This window comes from Vipera berus (assembly GCF_964194415.1).
Source record: "Vipera berus genome assembly, chromosome: 2".
Taxonomy (NCBI): domain Eukaryota; kingdom Metazoa; phylum Chordata; class Lepidosauria; order Squamata; family Viperidae; genus Vipera; species Vipera berus.
The window spans coordinates 260,318,463-260,339,952 of record NC_138203.1 but is presented as its reverse complement, the minus strand read 5'-3'; the positions used below and the strand labels follow the sequence as shown (position 1 = coordinate 260,339,952).

General features: G+C 39.5%; 1 protein-coding gene across 1 annotated transcript in view; it reads right to left on the bottom strand.

The window, feature by feature from the left end:
• FHIT (fragile histidine triad diadenosine triphosphatase) overlaps nucleotides 1–21,490 on the bottom strand; it is a 1,015,625-nt gene that overhangs the window by 260,528 nt on the left and 733,607 nt on the right. The window contains exons 3-4 of the mRNA XM_081320223.1: nucleotides 18,242–18,387; nucleotides 15,400–15,429 (exon numbers count right to left, since the gene is read on the bottom strand). Of these exons, the coding sequence (XP_081176349.1) occupies nucleotides 15,400–15,429; nucleotides 18,242–18,387 (176 nt within the window). The remainder of the gene's footprint in view (nucleotides 1–15,399; nucleotides 15,430–18,241; nucleotides 18,388–21,490) is intronic.

Sequence of the window (21,490 nt, the reverse complement as noted above, 5' to 3'; positions counted from 1 at the left end):
CCCCCTGTAACAGTGGTGGCTTATTCAGTTATAATAGGTCAGGGGTAGGCAACCTCAGCTCTTTTATGACTCATGGACGTCAACTCCCAGAATTCCTGAGTCAGCATAGCTGACTCAGGAATTCTGGGAGTTGAAGTCCATGGGTCATAAAAGAGCTGAGGTTGCCTACCCCTGTACTAGGTGAATGGTTGCTCTTTCTACTCTTGGACATGCGGGTCTTAGCAGGTCTCCTCTTGAATGACAAGGTCTGCCTGATTAGATCCATTGCTGTATTATACGGGCAGAGAGAAGAAAACAACTGGGTGTTCCACCATCAGACCTGGTCTGTAACAGTACAATTTGCATGAAACCAATAGTAAAAATGAATGAAAGAATAACGTAACATTAGTAGCCACGGAGAGCCTGATCCTCTACAGACCCATCCAGTCCCCTTTTATAAATAGCTAAATTGCTTTTGAAACATCCAGTTGGTGCTGTTTTCAGTTCAGAAGGTTATTTTCTAATAAGACTTGATTTTCTTTTTGATGAGTACATTCAATTAAAAAAAGATTGAATTACTCCAGAAAGCGCATAATCCATATTTACTTTAAAATAATTGAATTGATGGCTCGCATGCCATTCCATAGGCTACACAGCTGCCTGAAAAGTGTGAATGTGTAGTATAAGCTCCTGCTCTACTTTACAACATTGGCAGTCTGGCATTATGCTTATTTAGTAACAGAATAACAGAGTTGGAAGGGACCTTGGAGGTCTTCTATTCCAACCCCCTGCTCAAGAAGGGAATCCTATACCATGTCAGACAAATGGCTGTCCAATCTCTTCTTAAAAGCCTGCAGTCATGGAGAACCCACAGCTTCTAGAGGCAAGTCGTTCCACTGATTAATTGTTCTCACTGATAGAACATTACTAGTTTGGTTCTCTTCTTGATAAGTTTCCATCCATTACTTCTTGTCCTTCTTTCAGGTGCTTTGAAGAATAAGTTGACCTCCTCTTGTTTGTGATAGTTCCTTAGATGTTGGAAGACTGCTATCATGTCTCCCCCTAGTCCTTCTCTTCATCATCTGTCTGTCATCCTCATCCTCTTCATCACCACCACTGCCAAGAAACTTCAGAAGCCATCTTAGGATCAAGGCTAGCATTGTGCTGGGATCCAACCCTCCACTTAGCCTTTTGACTACCAAGAAAGAGGTTTGCATTCTGGGCTTTTCTGGTTATCCTACACCCCATTTCAACTATATGTTTACCTGGGGCTACAGCAGGAATAAAAGACATCTACTGAGGGTCAAGGGAGACATTTCCAGCATTTGAGTGGTGAGTCAAAAAAAAAAAAGACAAAAGGGAATAACCAAATGGCTAACCATGGTTCTGCCTGCCTCCAAATCTGGTTTCCTCACCTATTCCTAAAGGCAACAGTCTGCTGTGTATTGTGAAAAACATCACCCCTCTTGAGTGTGGAATGGTGGGGGGTAGAAGAAGGGGTAGGGGTCCCTACAGACTGCCTACAGTTGAGTGATGAGCAAACTGTCATTTGCAAAATCTGTTTCTTTCAACTTAGATTTGTCAGAAGTTTTTTTTATCACATAGCATCTTATCCAGCTGCAAACATATGCATTGTCACATGTAAAAAAGTGAGAAGAAAATAAATCATGAAACAAAAATTGATGGATATGTGTGAGTGTGTGTGTGACAGAGAGAAAGAGAGAGAGAAAGAGAGAGAGAGAGCATGTATAGAGAAGATCAGACACAGGCTCCTTAGAGAGAACCATTTCTATTTTTATAGAGGTTCATTTCTTTTTTTAACCTTTGTTAAGCAGAACACTCATTAAAGTACATGAAGAAGCTGTAGGAATATGGGACAATGTATCTTCATGCTTGCTTACAAATGTATAGAGACATTTTCTAATTCTCTCCATGAACTTAACTAACTCTTCAGAATCTCAGGGGCTTCCACAGAGAAGAGGGAGTCAAGCTATTCTCCAAAGCACCTGAAAGCAGGACAAGAAGCAACGGATGGAAACTAGTCAAGGAGAGAAGCAACCTAGAACTAAGGAGAAACTTCCTGACAGTTAGAACAATTAACCAATGGAACAACCTGTCTCCAGAAGTCGTGAATGCTCCAACACTGGAAATTTTTAAGAAGAGACTGGATAGCCATTTGCCTGTAATGGTATAGGGTTTCCTGCCTGAGTAGGGGGTTGGACTAGATGACCTCCAAGGTCCCTTCCAACTTATGATGATGATGATGATGATGATTATGATGATTATCTCTCTTCAAATTCCTCTTTCTTTGTCTCTAGTTTGGGAGGTAAGTTGGCATTATGTTTCCTGGATGCCAATAAATATCTCTTACACCAAGGGAGCATTTTCATAAATAAAAAAAATATTGCCTCGTGTGGATCATGTAATCTGAGTGCGCGCAAACAAATCCAACAATGATCACAATAGGAACCCTATTTTAAATGAGGAGATATTTCTACAGAGTACATATATCAGTAATAAAGAAAAAATGCCAAAGAAATATATATATATGTGTGTGTGTGTGTGTATCTTTAAATTAAGTAATTTGCATTTTCTTAGTTTTCGTTGCATTTTTCCTTATTTCTCCTAATGAGAGCTGGCTAAGAAACTTAGAAATAAATGCCAAAAAATAATGGGAGAATATTATGAGCTACTGGAAGATACATCGTAAAAGCTTAAACTAGGGAAAGACTATTGAAAAAACAGCCATTGATCGAAATAAGTCTGTAGCTTAGCAAATTCATTCTAATAAAAAGATTTATGCTCAAGAAAAACAGTAAACTCCAGTTTTTATGTATAAGAATCATTACGGAGAAATATTGACAATATTTGGAAACTAGGTTAAAAAGATCTTAACAAATTCAGGATTCAGATCAACATCCCGAGAGTGTGTATATTTGTATTTTGGCTGTGTTGGTGTTTTTAATATGGATTTTAAATCTGGGGGCTTACGGTAAAATGTGAACCATACAGAGATTTGGAGTGAATAAGTGAATAATAAGCATTCTGACATGTACATTCCCAACGGGTATAGTAATTGGTTTCATAAATTTAAGCTACTTTTACAAAGCATGTGAGGCCCTTGATGTGATCTGAGCTTGTTTTGTTTTGTTTTTTGTTTTCAGGCAGACATTTCATTACCCAACTAGGTAACACAACTAGTGATGAAGGGAGTGGGGTTTGCTCTCTGTTTATATATGGTGGCTTGTTCTGTCAGTGTTGGTGGGAGTGTTGTTTTCTCCATGATGGTTTCTTGATTAGGCTGTTGTTTACTGTTAGTTTGTCTGAATTGGTAGTTCTTGATCCCCAACTTGATAGGGCCATTGTTTGCTGCTTGATTGTTAGTCTGATATTAATCTTGGTGTTAATCTCTGCTTATCTGAGCATTGACTGTAACTCAATCCTGAGCTACAAATATTCTCTTATATCAGTACTCTAAAGCATGTTAGGGATTAAAAAAAATAGATGCTTACTGATATGCATTGACACCAGGGGAAGCAATTCAAGGATTCTGCAAGGCTGTTTGGCTGCTTTCTGGATTTTCAGCTATGATTAATTGGTTACTTCTTCAGCATGCACAAGAGCTTTAATATGCTTGCTCAACATCTTGTTCAGAATATGGGGACCTGTAATTACTTGGCACGTCTGAAGTGTCATGACATTCCTTAGTGCAGATTCAAAAAATAAAAAATAAAAAATAACCCCTCTCCCAGCCCTGTCATAATTCACTGAGAATTATAAGAAGGATGCCTGCTCCCCTTTCCCTGCAGGGGAGCATCAGCTTCTGATATTTCTGAAACAGACCTCATTATCCAGCCCATCATTTCCATTTATCAGTGCCTCACAGCTCTTGGTATTCACAGATCAAAGAGTGTCATGTCCATCAATCACGGAATGCTCTTCATTTTGCTTTGTCTCCTGCAGCCATCAAAGAAAGCTTTTTTTATATATATGCTGCTCCTAATATCAAGGGTTAGGGACAGTGAGAAAGCCACCTGCTCTTTACAAATGGAAGAAGCAGGAAGCTGCAATGATTAGAGAAGTTTCTGAAACTTCCATTCACATCACTTTTGATGTGAGCATGAAAGTTTCCGTCTGAATTTCTCACTTAGAGGATACTTTCTTTCTCCTTCTGTTATTGTTGTTTACATAAGGATGGCTTTTCTTCATGAAATCCACCTCGTCTCGATAAGGAGAATACATTTTTTGAGCAAGGAAGGGAGGAAGAAAACCAGTTGTTTCTCTCCACTGCTGAGAATCTTTTTTTTTTTTCGTGAAAATTACAATGCTTCCTCTTTCTCTGACAGCTCATAATGAAGTCCTCCAATTCTTCTAATCAGATTAAAATCTCAGTCAAAGAATCTCTGGTTTAATAGCCTTTGTAAAATGACAACGTCATGCAGCCCTGATCTCCTTTTTTTTTAAAATGACACCATTGCAATCAGGAATATATTAAATCCCTGTGCAATCTCCTGTTGCAAATGCCATGCAGCAAGGAACATCTTGCCAGGATCTGTTGCAATTCTTAAGACAAACCAAGGACTGTGGAAGCAAGCAATCATGCATAGCCCAAAAACCACTATCAGAAGTCTGGCTCGAATTCCTGCTGTCCATTTAAAAGTTTTGCAGACATGCTGGGGTCATAAAGTTTGCTACTGCTGGAGAATGATAAAGTAGCCCATGTGCAGGGTCTTTACCCTTCATTGTTTAATGATGGTCAAGGTCAGCATGGGCCTGCACAGAAGCAGATGACAACAATGCAATACAGCTGCACTATTTGTATGACATTATCATACATATGTTGCTAATTTGGCAGCACTGTGGTTTGTTACAGGTGCCACTGAACTGTCTTGCCTTCCCAATAAATGCTAATGGCAAAGATTATATTTTAATCTTTGTCATTAGCACTAACAAAGATTATAGCCTAATCTCTGTCATTAGAAATGAGAAGATTATATTCTATTTTTGTCATTAGCATTAATGATACTGCTAATAGGTAGTTTCTTCCCTTTTACCTTGTAACATTTCAACCCTAGCAGGAAATTTTCTCATCTGCCTGCTGAACCATTTTCATTCTTTTTAAGTTACTATGTTTGAATCAAGAGAATACTCAGATTGTCTCTGGTGCTCCAGGGATTAAATCTTTTACATAACTTTTGAATATTTTTTTCCCCTAGCTGCAGACTTGTTGCTCACTTAGAAAACCAGAATGCTGTTTTTCATGCCTTATTAGCCAAAAGTTGGAGTTTATACATTCACTGGAAACCCAGCTGAATTTACATACCATTCTGTTTAATGACACTAATGCTTCTGATACAACTGAAGCATGCTGTGATGGGATTACGTTTGAACACTGCAACTTCTAGTCCTCAGGAACAAAAGGAAAAAGGAGAGGAAAGATGTGAGAAACATTTAAGCTGTAAGTCAAAATGGACTCTGTAGAGATATTTTACGACACATTATGATTCATAAAAAACTCCAGCCAAGTGTACTGATTCAGTTTCCCATTAAGGAAGCATCACTGTGGAAAAAAATACAAAAGAATGAAAAGAAAACGAAAAGGGAATCTCTGGTTTTAAGAATAACAGAAGATTAATAGGTACTATACTATCACAAGGACATCACCCTCACCCATTTGCAATTCAGGGAAACACACCAATCACGTGACACAATTTTGGGTCTTCAGCAAAGGCAAAAAGATTAGGAAGCAAATGGAATTGAAGAGAAAGCTTTGGCCAATGAGCCATGCATAGACAATAGTCAATTTGCCATGCTTCTGACAGAATATAGAACATAGAATAATAGACTTGGAAGGGACCTGGTCTTCTAGTCCGACCTCTTGCTCAAGCAGGTGACCCTATACCATTTCAAACAAATAATTGGCTAGACTCTTTTGAAAGCCTTCAGTGGTGGAGCACCTACAAGTTCTGAAGGCAACCTATTCCATTGGTTAATTGCTTTCACCATTAGGAAATTTCTCCTTAATTCTAGGTTGCTTCTTTCCTTGGTTAGTTTCCAACCATTGTTTCTTGCCTTGTGTTTTTTTTTTTTGTTCTGGAAAATAGATTCACCCCCTTGTCTTTGTAGGAGCCCCTCAAATATTGAAACAATGCGCTCATGTCCCCCCCTAGTCTTTATTTTCATTAGACTAGACATACCCAATTCCTGTAACCGTTCTTTGTATGTTTTAGCCTCCAGCCCCCTAATCATTCAACAGCATGCTTACATTTCTCTGGCAGTGTATTCATGTTGAGCCATTACAACTTATGTCATGCTTACTTTCCGAAAGTGAAATATAAACAATATAAGCTACAAAATCAAATAGTAAAGACTATCAATAAAGTAACAAAAGAGAGATCATTTCTGCCACAGAGAAACAAAATACCTATAAGCACTTCTTTAAGCAGAAATACACTAAAAAATGCAAACAAGCATTGGAAGATACAAATCCAAAGGTCAAGAAAACGGAATTCCAAAAATCTCCAATTGCACTAAAGAGGCCCTGCATATGGAACTCTCCAACAAAGCCTTGAAGTACTTTGGATTCAATTCCAAAAAGCTTCTGCAGCATGCAGAAGTTCAAATATACCACAGCATCTGCTTACAACTTTGTAAAGTGGCCATTACTTTCCCCAATATCACATGGCAACTTCAAAGACAACTTAATGATGCTGGGAAAAGACAAGACTGCTTCAGAGTGGCAGGCAGATGTTACCTTCATCCTCTTGTACAGTCCAAAGCACCCTTTATGAATTATTTCTGAAATGCTGTCCACCCTTACTCACAAATCTCATTGCTTTTGCTTGTGGATCAGATAGCAGGGCTTCAGCTGTGCCGGTTTGCTTATATCAGTGCAGACAGAACTACTAAAGCCTCATAAATATCATCAAGTGACTCCAGAAACAAATACGTAGCCCATGTCACTCGAGTAGAATAAATGCCGCAGGGTCTAGCTGTTAATTGTTGAAACTTTATACAGGTAGTCCTCATTCAGCAACCACAGTTTGGACCTGGAACTTGGTCATTAAGCAAAATGGTTGCTAAGTGAAACATGCGTTATGCTTTCCTTTGCTTTACAGACCTGTGAAAGCCATAAATAGGAGGAGTGGTTGCAAGGTTATGTTTTTATCACTATCGTAACTGCGAACAGTCACTAAATGAAACTAAACTAGCAATTAAACAGTTGCTAAATAAGGACTGAGGGGTCCTTGGTGCTCTCTGAGCTTGGTTGTTTTCTTTCAGACATTTCATTACCCAAACTAGGTAACATCAGTGTTTTAGATTACCCATACCTAGTTTGGATAATGAAATATCTGCAAGAAAACAACCAAGCTCAGAGACCACCGGAGACCCCATAGTTCAACCCTAAGCTAGAAATAGTCTCCTTTATACTTACACTGCATAATAATAATAACAGTTCCACATCTTTACTCAGAGTAATATTATTTGGTCTTTAAACTCCACATATACAGTATACCCTATAAGTCATCAGCACTGCAACGATCTTGGCTGAAGCCATTTTTGCTTCGTTTTCGGTTGCCACAGTACTGGGGAGGATGAGTGGTTCTAAGCTTAGACTAAACAGTAAATTGTCCCATGGGAACCAAGGTCATTGCTGCCTGACTTTTGGCAGGCTGAGCCTTCCGTTAGAAAGTCCACCAGAGTATTCTATTGGGGAACGTGGATAATTATATAGTGTTGGGGTGGGAAGTTCAACTTTGTAAATTGTAATGCTTGGGAGGGAATTCCAGACTTGGTTTCACTTTTGACTGTGCCGATACTTTGTAGCCAATAAATATGTTCTTCAAGGAAACTTCTTGCCTTGGAGTTCTGCTTTTACTGATCTCATCTATCGGAACCATGACACAAGGATGGCCTGTAAATTCTGTCATATAATCCAAGACCCAAATGAACCAGGGCTCAGATCACACTTAGAGCAATACTTACATTCAAGCACAGATAAATATAAACCCCACTCTTCAGGCCTGCTTGAAGTTTTCTAAACATTCAACTGAACGTCTCCACTGACCCCATCTTAGACTTGATTTAGAAAAAGGAAATATCCGACTTTTCTTCTTCACAGGTCCCCTAAGCAATATTCCTATTCTTGATATTTGCCAAATCCACAGAATTGCACCCATCCCCCAAGCATCATCCCAAGCTCCTCAGGTATATTATCTACAGAATGCACCTCAAAGAAATTTGGCTCGTCAGGTCAATCTGTTGAATTACTGTTTCCAAAGCCATGGTCATCACTGCAGTTATTAATGTGAAAATGCTTCAGGGTGAAGATGGATAAAATTCATGCAGAAGTTCAAAGGTCCAAATATGGGCGTAATCAAGATTTCATGTAGCAAAAAAAAGCAAAGTATTCCAGAATCATTGTTCTAAGAATAACTGGAACCACTACCAAGACCCAGGCACTAATGTACACTTTCAGGCTTGGTCTTTCCAGCTCTGACTTCTGACATAAAGCCCACCTGACACTCAAGGATTGACTGGAAGCCAGAGTCCCCTTTCCATCAATGGAAGCCCCCCTAACCCAATGAAAGCTTTTACTGGAAGAAGGAACTGTCAGAGCTGATTAGTCCTGAATGCCACCGTATCACCTGAAAAGCCAGAACAGCAAATTGAGAGACTCAGCAGAATAAAGTGGAGAACAGATGAGACAGTGGAGGGTGGGGAAGGAGTGTTGTGTTTTCCACCACCAATCCCACTACATGCATACCTTATTCTCTCCATTTGTTTCCCAGTGACTGAAGAGCTTCGAAAATGAAAGTATAGAAAGAGGAACAAAAAAAGAAGGGTAGGAAAGAAGGAACTAATTTGCTGGAATCTATCGCTCCCTTTCTGGAGTTCCTGCCAATTGCTGTGATTGTATGGAGAGACCCCTGGGAGTGGCAACTAATTTAAGGAATTTATCTCTCCAAATAAATATCCAAATATGTGGGGTTTTTTTTTCTTTCAGGGGTCGACATGCCATGTTTCTGTGCATTAAAATTTCCTCCCCTTACCCCTCCTCCAAGTAAAATACTCGACAGAGGAAAAAGCACATTTCTGAATTATATTTCAGATGTGACTTTCATCCATATGGATAGGTATCTGATAGGTAGTTTCAATAAATCAGCCCCAACACAGCAGTCACTCCAACAGCCTTATCATCCTATTATGGCATGGGATTACAGTAATTGAATCAGAAATGCACCAGACATGCAAATGATGTTATTAAAACACCCACATTTAACTTTTTTTTTTGAAGCTGCATCATCAACACAAGGGCAATAAATTACCACAAATTATGGTGCTCTCAGTTTTGGGGGAAAAAGTGGCCAAATACAAGAAAAAAAAAGAGGTACATAATGTCTAAAATTACATTTTCAAGCATGTAATTTCTAAAAATCCAAGAGTTTCTAATAACTTCAATGGGTCACAGTCATTGCATTACATTTATTAAGCTAATGGATGGGAAGCCGAACACGTCTACATAGTTTTATAATTCACTGGCTGCACATACATCTCATGGCCTTTGCTTCCTGTACAATAGAAAATCAATTCTCACTTTAATCTTAAAAGCAAGATATATGCTTGCTGATGACTAATCAGGGGAGCACTTTGACAAAGCAGTAACACTTGGCCCACAAACACATTTGCAAGTAATCCTAGAGACTCACAATGAGGTCATCACCACCAGCTGTGCATTTAAATTGGCTTAGGTCAGTCACAAGGAGTGATAAGTTCATGACCATAGACCCTCAGTCTTCCATTGAGAGAATTTGAGACTCTGGTGCTTAAGCAATCACCATTGCCTAAACAAGTGCATTTCGGCCCAGGAGATGATATGGTCACTTCACAGATGGCAGGTTCTAAGACCACTGGAACTGATTTGTACACATACTGGGAAATCATGTCATTCTGGAATCTATTATATAGAATTTCCACACTATATGCACCTAACAACAACAATAATAAGGATATGGGATCAGAATTTGCTATTATCTGGGAGAGTCCATGGTGCTCTCTAAGATCGATAGTTTTCATCAGTGTTAGAAGAGGATGCAGCTTGCTCTTTACATACAAGTGGTTTGCCCTGTCAGTGTTGTTGGGATTGTCCTTGATTAATGCTAAACCAGCAACCAGGTCATAAACAACACTCCAACCATCAAATGGCATGGGCCCGGATTATTTACGGGAGTACCTTTTGCCGGCGTTAACTTCCCATCGTCCTGTGCGCTCCCACAGAGAGGGCCTCCTCAGGGTGCCGTTGGTCAGGGAATGTCGACTGGCAGCCCCCAGGGGGAGAGCATTCTCTGTGGGCACGCCCGCCCTCTGGAACCAGCTCCCTGTTGAGCTCCGGATGGCTCCCGACCTTCGCTCTTTTCGCCACGACCTGAAGACCTGGCTATTTGAACTTGCCGGCCTGGACTGAGGGACTGGGATTTTAGATTTTAAATTTTAAATTTTAGAACGTGTTTTATTGTTTAGGGCTACTTGGTTTAATTTATTTTAATTTTTGTATATTATGTGTTGTATACAGGGTTTTAATTGCCCTGTACACCTCCCCGAGTCCTTCGGGAGAGGGGCGGTATATAAATCCAAATAATAAATAATAAATAAATAAATTACATTGAAGGACTGTGTTGTTTCAGCAATTCCAAGAAGTCTCCACATACATTTGCACTACTCAGGTAACCCTGGGGATACAGATAAACTTCCAAGTGGCCTCAAGAACTCTCTAAAAGAATGCAAATGGCCAGCTGTCTACAAGGAATATAAATCCTTCCATTCCCCACCATCCAGTCAGAAGCTTCTTGGATGAGAAGCAAAATATCTTCAAAGAAAAACAAGGAAATCCAGTTCCCTCTTGAAAAAAAACAACACTTTGGGGACAACCATGACCTGGATGACTGAGAAACTCCATAGACATTTATCAACTCAGACAATCAAACAGTAAACAACAGCCTAATCAAGAAACCACCAAGAGCACTCCCACCAACACTGATAGGGCAAACCACTTCTATATAAACAGAGCGCAAAACCCACTCCCTTCTAATACTGATGGTATGCCTAGTACGGTAGTGAAACTTCTGAAAGAAAGCTCATGGAGACTAAGGACTCCATTGCTCAACCCCAAACTACAAATATTCTCTTGTTTTGTTATTATGGAAGTGCTTGAAGCTAGGACACAAACAATATCAACAGTGTGGGAGCAATTATGATGTGGGGAGGCCAGCAGGAAGACAATACACACATCATAACTGTACACAGCCCTGGCAGTTTGCGCCCTGTTTCAAAATTGTGGAATAAGGTGAAAAAATATTGGAAAAGAAGCAATAAGAATATGTATTCATGGAACACAGCAAGGGGAGAAATCAACTCTTTTTTTCCATCCAAGTAGCTACTTGAAAATGCTTACATATGTTGACCTACCGCTACCTGCCCCAGCATGGTGCCATTAAAAAAAATCAAATGTACTGCAAAAGGGGACACTATGTTGGGGAAAGTTTATGTATAGTAACTGCTATAAATGGGGTTTTAATTGTGGCCTTCAATCTAGCCTAGATGTCTACCAATACCTTCCCTGGAGACCCAGCAAGCTTTCTGTCTCTCCTGATTTATTCTTGTTAAGATTTCTTAATAAAAAAAATGAAAAGCCAACATGCTGCAATATTCAGTAATTTATTTAAGTCACACATAAATCCTTGAAACAGAATATGGTGGTGGCTGATGGCAGCCAGGGATTAATTTGAACATGTAATCACCTATTTAAGCAGAAGGATAAAGGGAAATTGATGGTGTTTAGAGGAAAGAACACCCTCATGGCTTTCCTTTCTGATAAATGGGTGTTACGTCACTGAACATAACATAGATGATCCTCATTTAACAACCACTCATTCAGCAACTGTTCAAACTGGTGATAGTGCTGTCCAAGTGGTAGTTATAGCCAGTCCTTGGACTTCTGGCTGTCATCACTTCTCGTTCCAACAACTGGTAAAGTCAGTGGGGAAGCCAGCAGGAAATCAGAAATGGAGGTCCTTGCTGAATGATGCAATGAACAACTAAGTGATGCAGTCATGTGCACTTTATGACTGCGTTGTTAGCAGTGACAATTCTGGTCCCAATTGCTGTAGTAAACTGAGGAGTACCTGCCGTCTCAAAATTTCAAATGTGCCTGTCTCTTAAAAAAAAATTAGAGATTCCTGCTTTAGAAAAGGGATTCACGGTGGAAAGTTGATGATTTATATCTTCAGTGGGTTAGGATGCTGAGCTTGTCGATCAGAAGGTCGGAGGTTTGGCCAGTCGAATCCCGAGTGCCACGTAACAGAGTGAGCGCCTGTTACTTGTCCCAGCTTCTGCCAACCTAGCAGTTTGAAAGCACGTAAAAATGCAAGTAGAAAAATAGGGACCACTACGGTGGGAAGGTAACAGCGTTCCGTGCGCCTCTGGCATCTAGTCATGCCGGCCACATGACCACGGAGACATCCTCGGACAAGCGCTGGCTCTTCGGCTTTGAAACGGAGATGAGCACCGGCCCCTAGAGTTGGAAACGACTATCATGCATGTGCGGGGGAACCTTTACCTTTACCTTTTCTGCCAGAGTAGATATCATGGGAGTGTGGCAGCAGGCACCATGAGACCAAAGGGTCTCAGAAGTGACATTGGATAAGGAGAAGCAGAATGAAAATGAATCAAAGAGCTGGAAATAGGCCATAATATAGCCTCTTCTGGGCTTTTTTTCCCCCCAGTAAGATTTGTGAATCTTTGACCCAGCAATTCACTTGAGATGTGCTAAGTGCTTTTTAAGTTTTCCACCTTCCTCCAGTCTTGTGAGCTATTCTGAGGCAATACGTAAAAAAAGGAGATCACAAATAAGGTCAATGTATGAAATGGAAAAGAAGAGAATTGCTTCCATTTGCTATTGTCAATTGTTAAGATTATGTGAATCAAACCTAACAAGGACTTCAACTGAGAAATTGTATACTCACATAATGTCAGGATCAAAATTACATCATTGCTATGTCAGTGGAATGGCCACCATATCCACATTTCCTTAACTGAAAAGGATCAGAAAAACAAACCGAAAATACCGGAGCAGCAGAAAGGCAGATATCACTCCAGTGTTCCTGGAAATGTAAGTTATTGTGCCAAATGCAGAGGTAGCAACTAAATACTCAGTAACAAGAGCACCTATCCTTACATCATTACTATTCTATAATAGTCAAGACAATGCCATGGTGCCTTCAGTCCATCAGACTGTAGCTCACACGAAGATAAAGTGAAAGAGTGGGGAAGCTCATTCAGTCTTGCAAGATTCTGTTGCTGCAGCTGTTGCAATAAAAGGAGTTCTAACCTATATGGTATAGGTTTTTTAGTCTGGTCTACTTGATATGATTGACACTAGCAGACAGGGCAAGAAGGAAGAAACAGTGGAGAGGCAGCCATAGCACATGTCAGCAGCAGTGTACAACCCCAGCTCTCATAATTCTCCTGACAAACATCTAATCCAGTGATGGAACAGAGACTCCATCCATCTTATCTCAGATCTTTAGTGGGCTGAATGATCTTAAGGATTGAGGCTACCATGATTGAAATGGCCACTTTGGATAGAAAACTGCATCTGGGAATTACATCTGAGCATGGTGTAGCAGCAGTTCCTTCTTCCATGGAGGAAGCAGCCACTCCCAGCCTTGTCTGGTATATAGAAGGTATAAACTGTATAATGGTATATAATGCCTTTCTCCACAGGCATTTCTCCATTGCTCCTTCCTGATGTCTCTCAAAAATGCAGTTTCCTGATTCTGTGCTGAGGAAGGTGGTTGAAAAAGGCTATAATTCATCTGCTGATTGATTATATTCTATCAAATCAATGATGAATATTAGCAGAGGAGATGGAATGGGGCTGGAGTAGGAGCTAACATCAGAAGCTTGTGGAACAAATTCACATGAGAAATCCTGATGGGTCATGTTCAATATGAATTTCCCCACTACCTGGTTATTCCAACTAACCAACTTACTTGCTGATAGGGTATTATGTAGATAGATGCAGAAGTCAGGGACTATCATCACAAATGGGTGGTTTACCCAGACAGAATGGCTATCACAGTTTTTCTCTCACTCACTTCAGTCTTAATCCTTTTAAGGAGAGGAACTCATAAATTCAGATACAAAACATTTGGTAACCAGTCAATCAGAAGACAAAGATGTTTGATCTGAGTGTGCCTCTATGTGTGAATTAAATCAGAGTCCAGCTTGCTCAGAAATCGTAGAAATACTTTGCTATGAGGAAGAAGGAACAAGAGAAAGATAAAAGTATCTTTCTCAATCTATTAGACCTCAAGGACATCACTTGAAACTTACCTCACAAGAGCATAATTTATGCAACAAAGCAGAAGTCATTTTTAAGAGAGAATTTTACAAAGTGAAGAAAGATAAAATAATTAGGCTACCTAGAAGTATTATTTTCAGAAACATTCTCTGCTGGATGAGAATTAAGAAAAAGAAGACGACTTTATTTTCTGAAAGCATCTAGCTTGCCACTATTGAGTGCAGGACCACGGACCGATCCAGGGGCAGAGAAAATTCAGAACTGGATCAAATGGAAGTCTCTAAGTCAGGGGTCTTCAAACTTGGCCCTTTTATGACTCGTGGACTTCAACTGCCAGAATTCCTCAGCCAGGCATGCTGGCTGAGAAATTCTGGGAGTTGAAGTCCACAAGTCATAAAAGGGCCAAGTTTGAGGACCCCAGCTCTAAGCAATTTTCAGTAAATGGAATCCCAATAATTGAACTTTAGCAGCAACAAATGGACTTTCTCCCTGAGAAAACCTCATTCCCACCAAATTTATATTAAAATGAAGAAAATAGAAATGCATTTTCGTGTGCAAAATGTACAATGGTATTTGTACAAGTTCTTAGTGAAAATAAATTATTGGGCTCAAAATGCTTTCATGTGTATAGCTTTTCTGTATGTCCCAATAGGTGTATCCTACCGTTTTAATTAAACAACAACAACAAGCTAAGCCTGGCCCTTCCAGGTCTAATCTGGGAGGAGTTTTTATGTGTTCTTAAAAAGGTACCTGAAATGCAGGAAGTAGCACCCTTTTCACACCTTTAGAAGACAACTATATACAAGATAGAAGGATTCCACAGACTAGTGGCCAAGAGGTAAGGTTAAATGACAACAGTTAGGAAATGAGGTGAGCTGTAAGCATATTGTGCCATCCCATTTCAATCAATATATTTACTGATACTAACAACTGAGGGATCCTCTGGCTTCAAGGATAAAACAGCAACGCAGCAACGTGCCGCAGCTGACTGGTTTTATTCATTCATATAATTGCTTCTTATTAATTGGTACTCTGCATAATAAAATAAAAGCACTCACCTTCACAGTCTGCCCAGCTTCAGGACCATCCTGTGGGAAGAAGTAGAAGAGAGGAAAGGAAAGTGAGGGGAGAGAATTAGATAATAACAGCCAACAAGATTCTTCTGGGCATTCAAAAAAATTGCCCATTAATAATTTAAGTCTAATTTCATTGTGCATTAATTTATAGCACTCTTGTGGGGATGATCTGGCACCGAAGTACTTGGGAGAAGACACCTTCCTATTTCAGGGCCAAATCAAATGGGAAATGATGGCATAGAGAAGAAAAAGTTCTGGCGCATTTGTTCCTCTTGGCCCTCCCCAGCTCAGATCACAGATGCTCTTAATAATGTTGGTGCTCATCAAGATTTATGGGGACTGTTTTAAAAAAGAGTCATTTTTGGCAGACACAATACAGCAGGATACCATTCTCGGTTTAATATGATTTTAACAAAAGGTCTGAGGTAAGCAATGCAACCCATTCATTCACAGCTGTGTCCCAGAAGCTAAACAAACTTATCCACTTCATGGGAGGATAAATAAGCTTTTTGTAGAAGACCCACATTCTGTGGGCAGCTCAAAAAGCTTATTTATACTTAAATCCAAGATTAAAATTAATATATGGAACTTCATTATCCTGTTCAGTCAGGATATGCTTTATAGCAGGCATGTTGAACTCGTGATGTCACGTGACGTCACGTGACATATCGGAACTTTTTCCCCATTGCCAGCAATAGGGTGGGCATGGTTTCAGTGTGATGCATCTGGCCCGTGGGCTGGCAGTTTGACATGCCTGCTTTATAGCTATCATATAAAGTGTACACAAAGAACAAAGAAGCCAAGTTACATTAGAGAGACATGTATTCCATCTTTATGGATGTTTATTATTTATTTATTTATATGTTCAATCTATATGGTCACCCATCTCAGTCAATGACTCCAAATGGCCTACAGTTCAGAAAATATATTACAATTAAAATTTTGATTGTATTTAAGTGTATTTAAACGAATTCAAATGTAATTCAAACATTTTAAAACAATAAAAAGAGTAAAGCCAGTAAAGAAAACATTTAAAACATTCAATTTGGCATACACCAGAACACGATATTTGGCCTGTTAGCAATAGAGTCAGGATATAGGGCCCTTGGCACATTCATCACCCCGGTCTTCCATGGAGATTAGTGACCAGAAGTGACTAGAAACATTCTTCATGGCATTCGAGGAACCCATGTACATGAAATCTGTATGAGTAAAAGGCTAACAGGGTTGGGGTCATTCTGAAGGGAGGAATGTTCTTGCCTTCTGGTTCCTGCCAACTGAAATTCTTTGGTTGACGAGATGTGCAACATGTCCATTCTATTTGAACTAGTTGGACAGGTAGAGATTTTTTTGAAAGCCATGTGGGATTTTATAGATAACCACCTTGATCATGTTCAGGGTCCTATTTCCATGTAATTAAATCACCATGTGCTGAAAGCCTCCGTTTCTTCATGTACAACCCTGATTATCCATTATTTTGTGCATGGATTTCGTCACAGAAATTTCACCAAAGTTCATGTACATGGGTCTCCTGAATGCCATGAAGGATGGTTCTTCAAGGCATACTTTTGGTTATCAGCCTCCGTTTATTTATGGAAGACTAAAAGGACAGGAAGGCCTGGAGGAACGTTGTCCATAGGGTCGCGATGTGTCGGACATGACTTCGCAGCTAACAACAACGAAAGGAGCTACCTGAAATGTATGGATGAGGGACCAGTTCAGTCACTCTGGAGAAGAGGCAATACAAATTGTACACCAAAGCCACAGTAAGACTAACTTGCTCTTTAATAGGAACATGTTGTCTGAAGCTCCAGCCAAAGTAACTTCAGGAAGATGGCATGAGTTGATCTGAGTTGCTTACTACCAGAGACTTCAATGGCATATTTTCATTTCCAAATTCACTCTTGCAATGTTCCGTGACAGAATTTATGCACTGGGACGAGGGACAAAATCTCAGTATTGAGAGGACATTAACCAAGTCAAAGGCACTTGAGAGCACTAACTTAAAAATTTCAGGAATAGGAATTGACATCTGAGAAGCAGCTTAAGTCAGACTTTTTCTCCAGGTCTTAAGGCTGCTTGCCTTCTTCCTTGATGATGGTCAATCCAAGGAGAAGATGACAGCCCTCCTGTTCTCACTCATTTCATCCTGAGTGATGTCATGTAAAAGTAGGAGTAGCATTAAAATATTGTTGTTGATGGCAAGAGAACAGCAAAAGGGAAACTCACCACCACCATCCTTCTAGTTCTTCCTTTCTGTCTCGCAAATTAAGAAATCTCTGCAATGAATTATAGCAACTATCTTTTCTTTTCTTTTTTTTTTTGAGCTCTTTGTTTATTTTAGTATACCAACATGGACTAGCATGTTCAAAGCTGATTTATTGGATTTTGAGGATTGCAGGTTGCTCAGCCTTGGTGGCTCCAGGTAAGCCTGGAATCCTGTATGAATGTTGCAGTACATTATTGTGGTATGGTTTCTAACTCTTGAAAGGTATTTCTGCAAATGTGCAAAAACTATTCACTGCATGCATTCTTCTCTCTCTTAGGGCATTTAGAGAATTGCCTCAGAGGACATTAAATTAATTACTGAGGAGGTGTTTTTTTTTTAGAAAAAAAAATCTAAGCTAGCTACCGTATTGACTTTTAGTTGATGTTGCTATAGCGAAGCCCACTTCACACAGGAAATTGCAGGTTGATACCTTAAGTACTATTTTTGGTATTATAAACCTTAAAAACTCTATTTTGGGAGCTTTTGTATAATTACTTATACAAGGACAAGGTAAATAATTTTGGGCTGTAATCAAATCACAGTACTAGTACTAACCTGAACTGAAATGGTGAGCGACGTTCCTCCAAAATGTTGCTCGACGACATTGCCAACTGCTTGTGTTGTGCGAAATAAATCAGCCACTTCTTCGGGATATAAGTCCCGGAAACGCTCCACAAGGCGGAGAGGGCAAATGAGAACATCTGGTTTATACAAAGTTAAGGAACAACTTTGAACTGCAGCAATCCATTAGAAAAAATATAAGATACTCAGTTCCACAAAAATATGTAGAAGAGAACCTGTTCTTCAATAAAATTCGAAATATGAAAAGAAGGAAGGAAGGGATCATACATTTTTAAATGCTTGACTTTCTCACTGAATAAACTTTCTCCTCCTTTATTGCAAAAATAGCCCCAGGATAACAAGATTTATTTGCAAGTTAGAAAGAAAAGAACATCCAGAAGTTAGGGAAAGAAGATATATACACTAGCTGTCTAATGTTTTGGATAAAACTCCATTTCATAGTTTTCAAATTGTATAAAAGGTGCTGCCAATGTAATTGAATGCACATCTCCTCAGAGGTAAATTCCACTGAGTACCATGAGATTTCTTTATCTAGTTAACTATATATAGGATCACAGTGTAAATGAGTCAGAAAAAAACCCAGATTTTTAGATCATTTGCACAGTTCTTTCTGAAATGCAGTATCTGTTTGAGCCCTGAAGGGAAAAAAAGGCAATCACATATGAATATGCATATACTGAAGTACAGTTGAACACCCTTGCACAAGCTTTCACTGTCATGGAGACATTCCTGAGAAAATATAACATAAATGTATAAAGCTGATCTTAAATCTAATTTACTGGTCTAGGCTGAATAAATTGAGATTGAGAGTCAAATAATTGCACTGTTAAAAGCTGGGGGCAACTCTTTATGTACTGCATCACTTCCACAGCCAGAACCATAATTTATGTTGATCTAGGCTCATTTAGCTTTCTTTTGGATTGTAATCAGTAATTTGATTGGCATAATCAATAAACAGAGTACTTAGACTACAAGCAGCTCCATAAACTCTTAGGATCCCTGGGACACCTTCCCTTTGAAATTTTTTGGAACTTAATAAGTAAAATTCCTGGAACGCAGAATACTGGCTACGATACCTCAAGCAGAATTTTCCAAACACATTTGCTGTCTTAAGCATTTACTTGTGCCATGAATTATATATTTACTTGGGAGCAATTTTTAGTCAGACCCTTGGACATTATCCAAGTAAGCCTATATAAGATTTTCACATCACCTCCAAAGAAAGTCATATTGAGTGCATTGAGACCTCTTTCCAGCTTTACATTTTAGCCCAATCCTGAGTTTCCCTTAGGAAACTAAGTCCTCCTGAACTCATTGCTATATGTGGTTAAAAGAAGGGTGGGGAACTATGGCTCTTTTATGACTTGTGGGCTTCAACTCCCAGAATTGGGAAATGGTAGCAAGATGGCTCAGTAATTCTGGGGGATGAAGTCCACAAGTCATAAAAGAGACATGGTTCCCCACCCGATTTAGTAAAAAACAATCTACACAATAGGACTTATTTCAGAGTAACAAGGCCACAGCTGTTTCATAAAGGAGCCGATTGATGGAAATACGTTCAATCAAAGCGAGATTAGAAAACAGCACATCTATTTTCTGCTGGGATTCCCTTTTGGATTCTGTTGCTTATTCGTCTGCCTGCAGTAGAAGGAACTGCAGGGCTTAATAAGTTCCACTCATTTATTTGCTAGTCTTTCCAGGAGGGTGCAGAAAATGCCTTCATAAATGATGCCGCCGGCTGAGCCAGGAGCCCAAAGGGAAAACAGGGATGTTGCAGTGAGCCTTGATTTCTACAGCAGGTATAAAGAAATAAGAAAACCAATTAATTTTCTTCATTAAAAAAAAGGGGGAGGGGCGTCAAGGCAAAAACTGGGTAGAGGCACGTTGGTTTAATCCAAGTTCATTTTTTCAAAAGAAAAGATAGGAAGCATTTGCCTGTGAGTGTTTGAGAAATTTAGATAATTTCCCTTCTTCTGAAGCACTGCTTTATTATTACTATGGGTCAGTGAACCATTTACACCTGGAGAATATCTTGACATTTAACCCCCAGCAAAACTGTGCCTAACATTCACTTTTACTTTCTTTTTACTTTTTTTAAATGTCCTATGGAATTCTGTCCTAGTTGCTTCATCGTCTCCTTTGATATTAATACTCCAGACCATTAACATCCCCAAGTAGGACTAGAATTAATGTTCACCCATTTCAAATGTCATATGGCTTTCAGAGTGTCAAAGAAAATAAGAAGATAGCCAAAAGGTCCCTTGTTTCTTTTGGAAGCCAAAAAAAACCCCCCACCTTTTCATGGGTCACTGTATTCTTTTCCTGTACTTTCCCCCACTTCCTTTGGCACAAAAAAAGCCACACTAAAATAGAAATACTTTTCAGTACTAGATCATTAAAAAGCATGCATTCTAAAATATATTCTCCTCTTACAATGCAAATGCCAAAAATGTGTTTTGATTTTACGTACGGGCTGAATCAAGAACGGCCCTGGAAAAAAAAATAATGAGGAGGCAGAAAAGTCAGTGGATACTTAATTTCCAGTCAATTATTAATTAATTTCAGTTCTGATTGCCTTGCCGTCCTTAGAGATCCAGGCAATATCTCCAGGATGTCAGAGTTTAGCAAAACTGATTGGTACCATTTCCCCCCATTTTTAAAGCTTCCTTATAGCTTCAGTACTTTCTGTAGGTTTCTATCACATTCTCAGGGTTACAAGGGCATGAGAAAAGCAAGAGAGATTTCTCAAAGATAAGGTGGTTTTTTCAGTATTAAAAAAAAAATCCAACAGCATTACTTCATCTCATACATGGTGTCCCCTTTTCTTCTGGGCTGTAATGGTCAGGCTTCAGGGTTACTAGCTATAACCCAATTTAAAATGGCAGGCCTGGGGATTCTCATTAAATTTCATCAGACAAATATCATTGTTAAAGATTTCTGAAACCACTGTGAAAAATAGTGGAAAAACAGTGTGTATTTTAAGCAATAAAAAAGAAGGGTATGAGGAGTTGATCCTATCTTTAGCTTTGTCTATAATCCTTACTGAAAAGCTCCATTGTACTCTCTATATAAGGTAAAGGTAAAGGTTCCCCCGCACATGCGTGCTAGTCGTTTCCAACTCTAGGGGCCGGTGCTCATCTCCGTTTCAAAGCCGAAGAGCCAGCGTTTGTCTGAGGACGTCTCTGTGGTCATGTGGCCGGCATGACTAGACGCCAAAGGCGC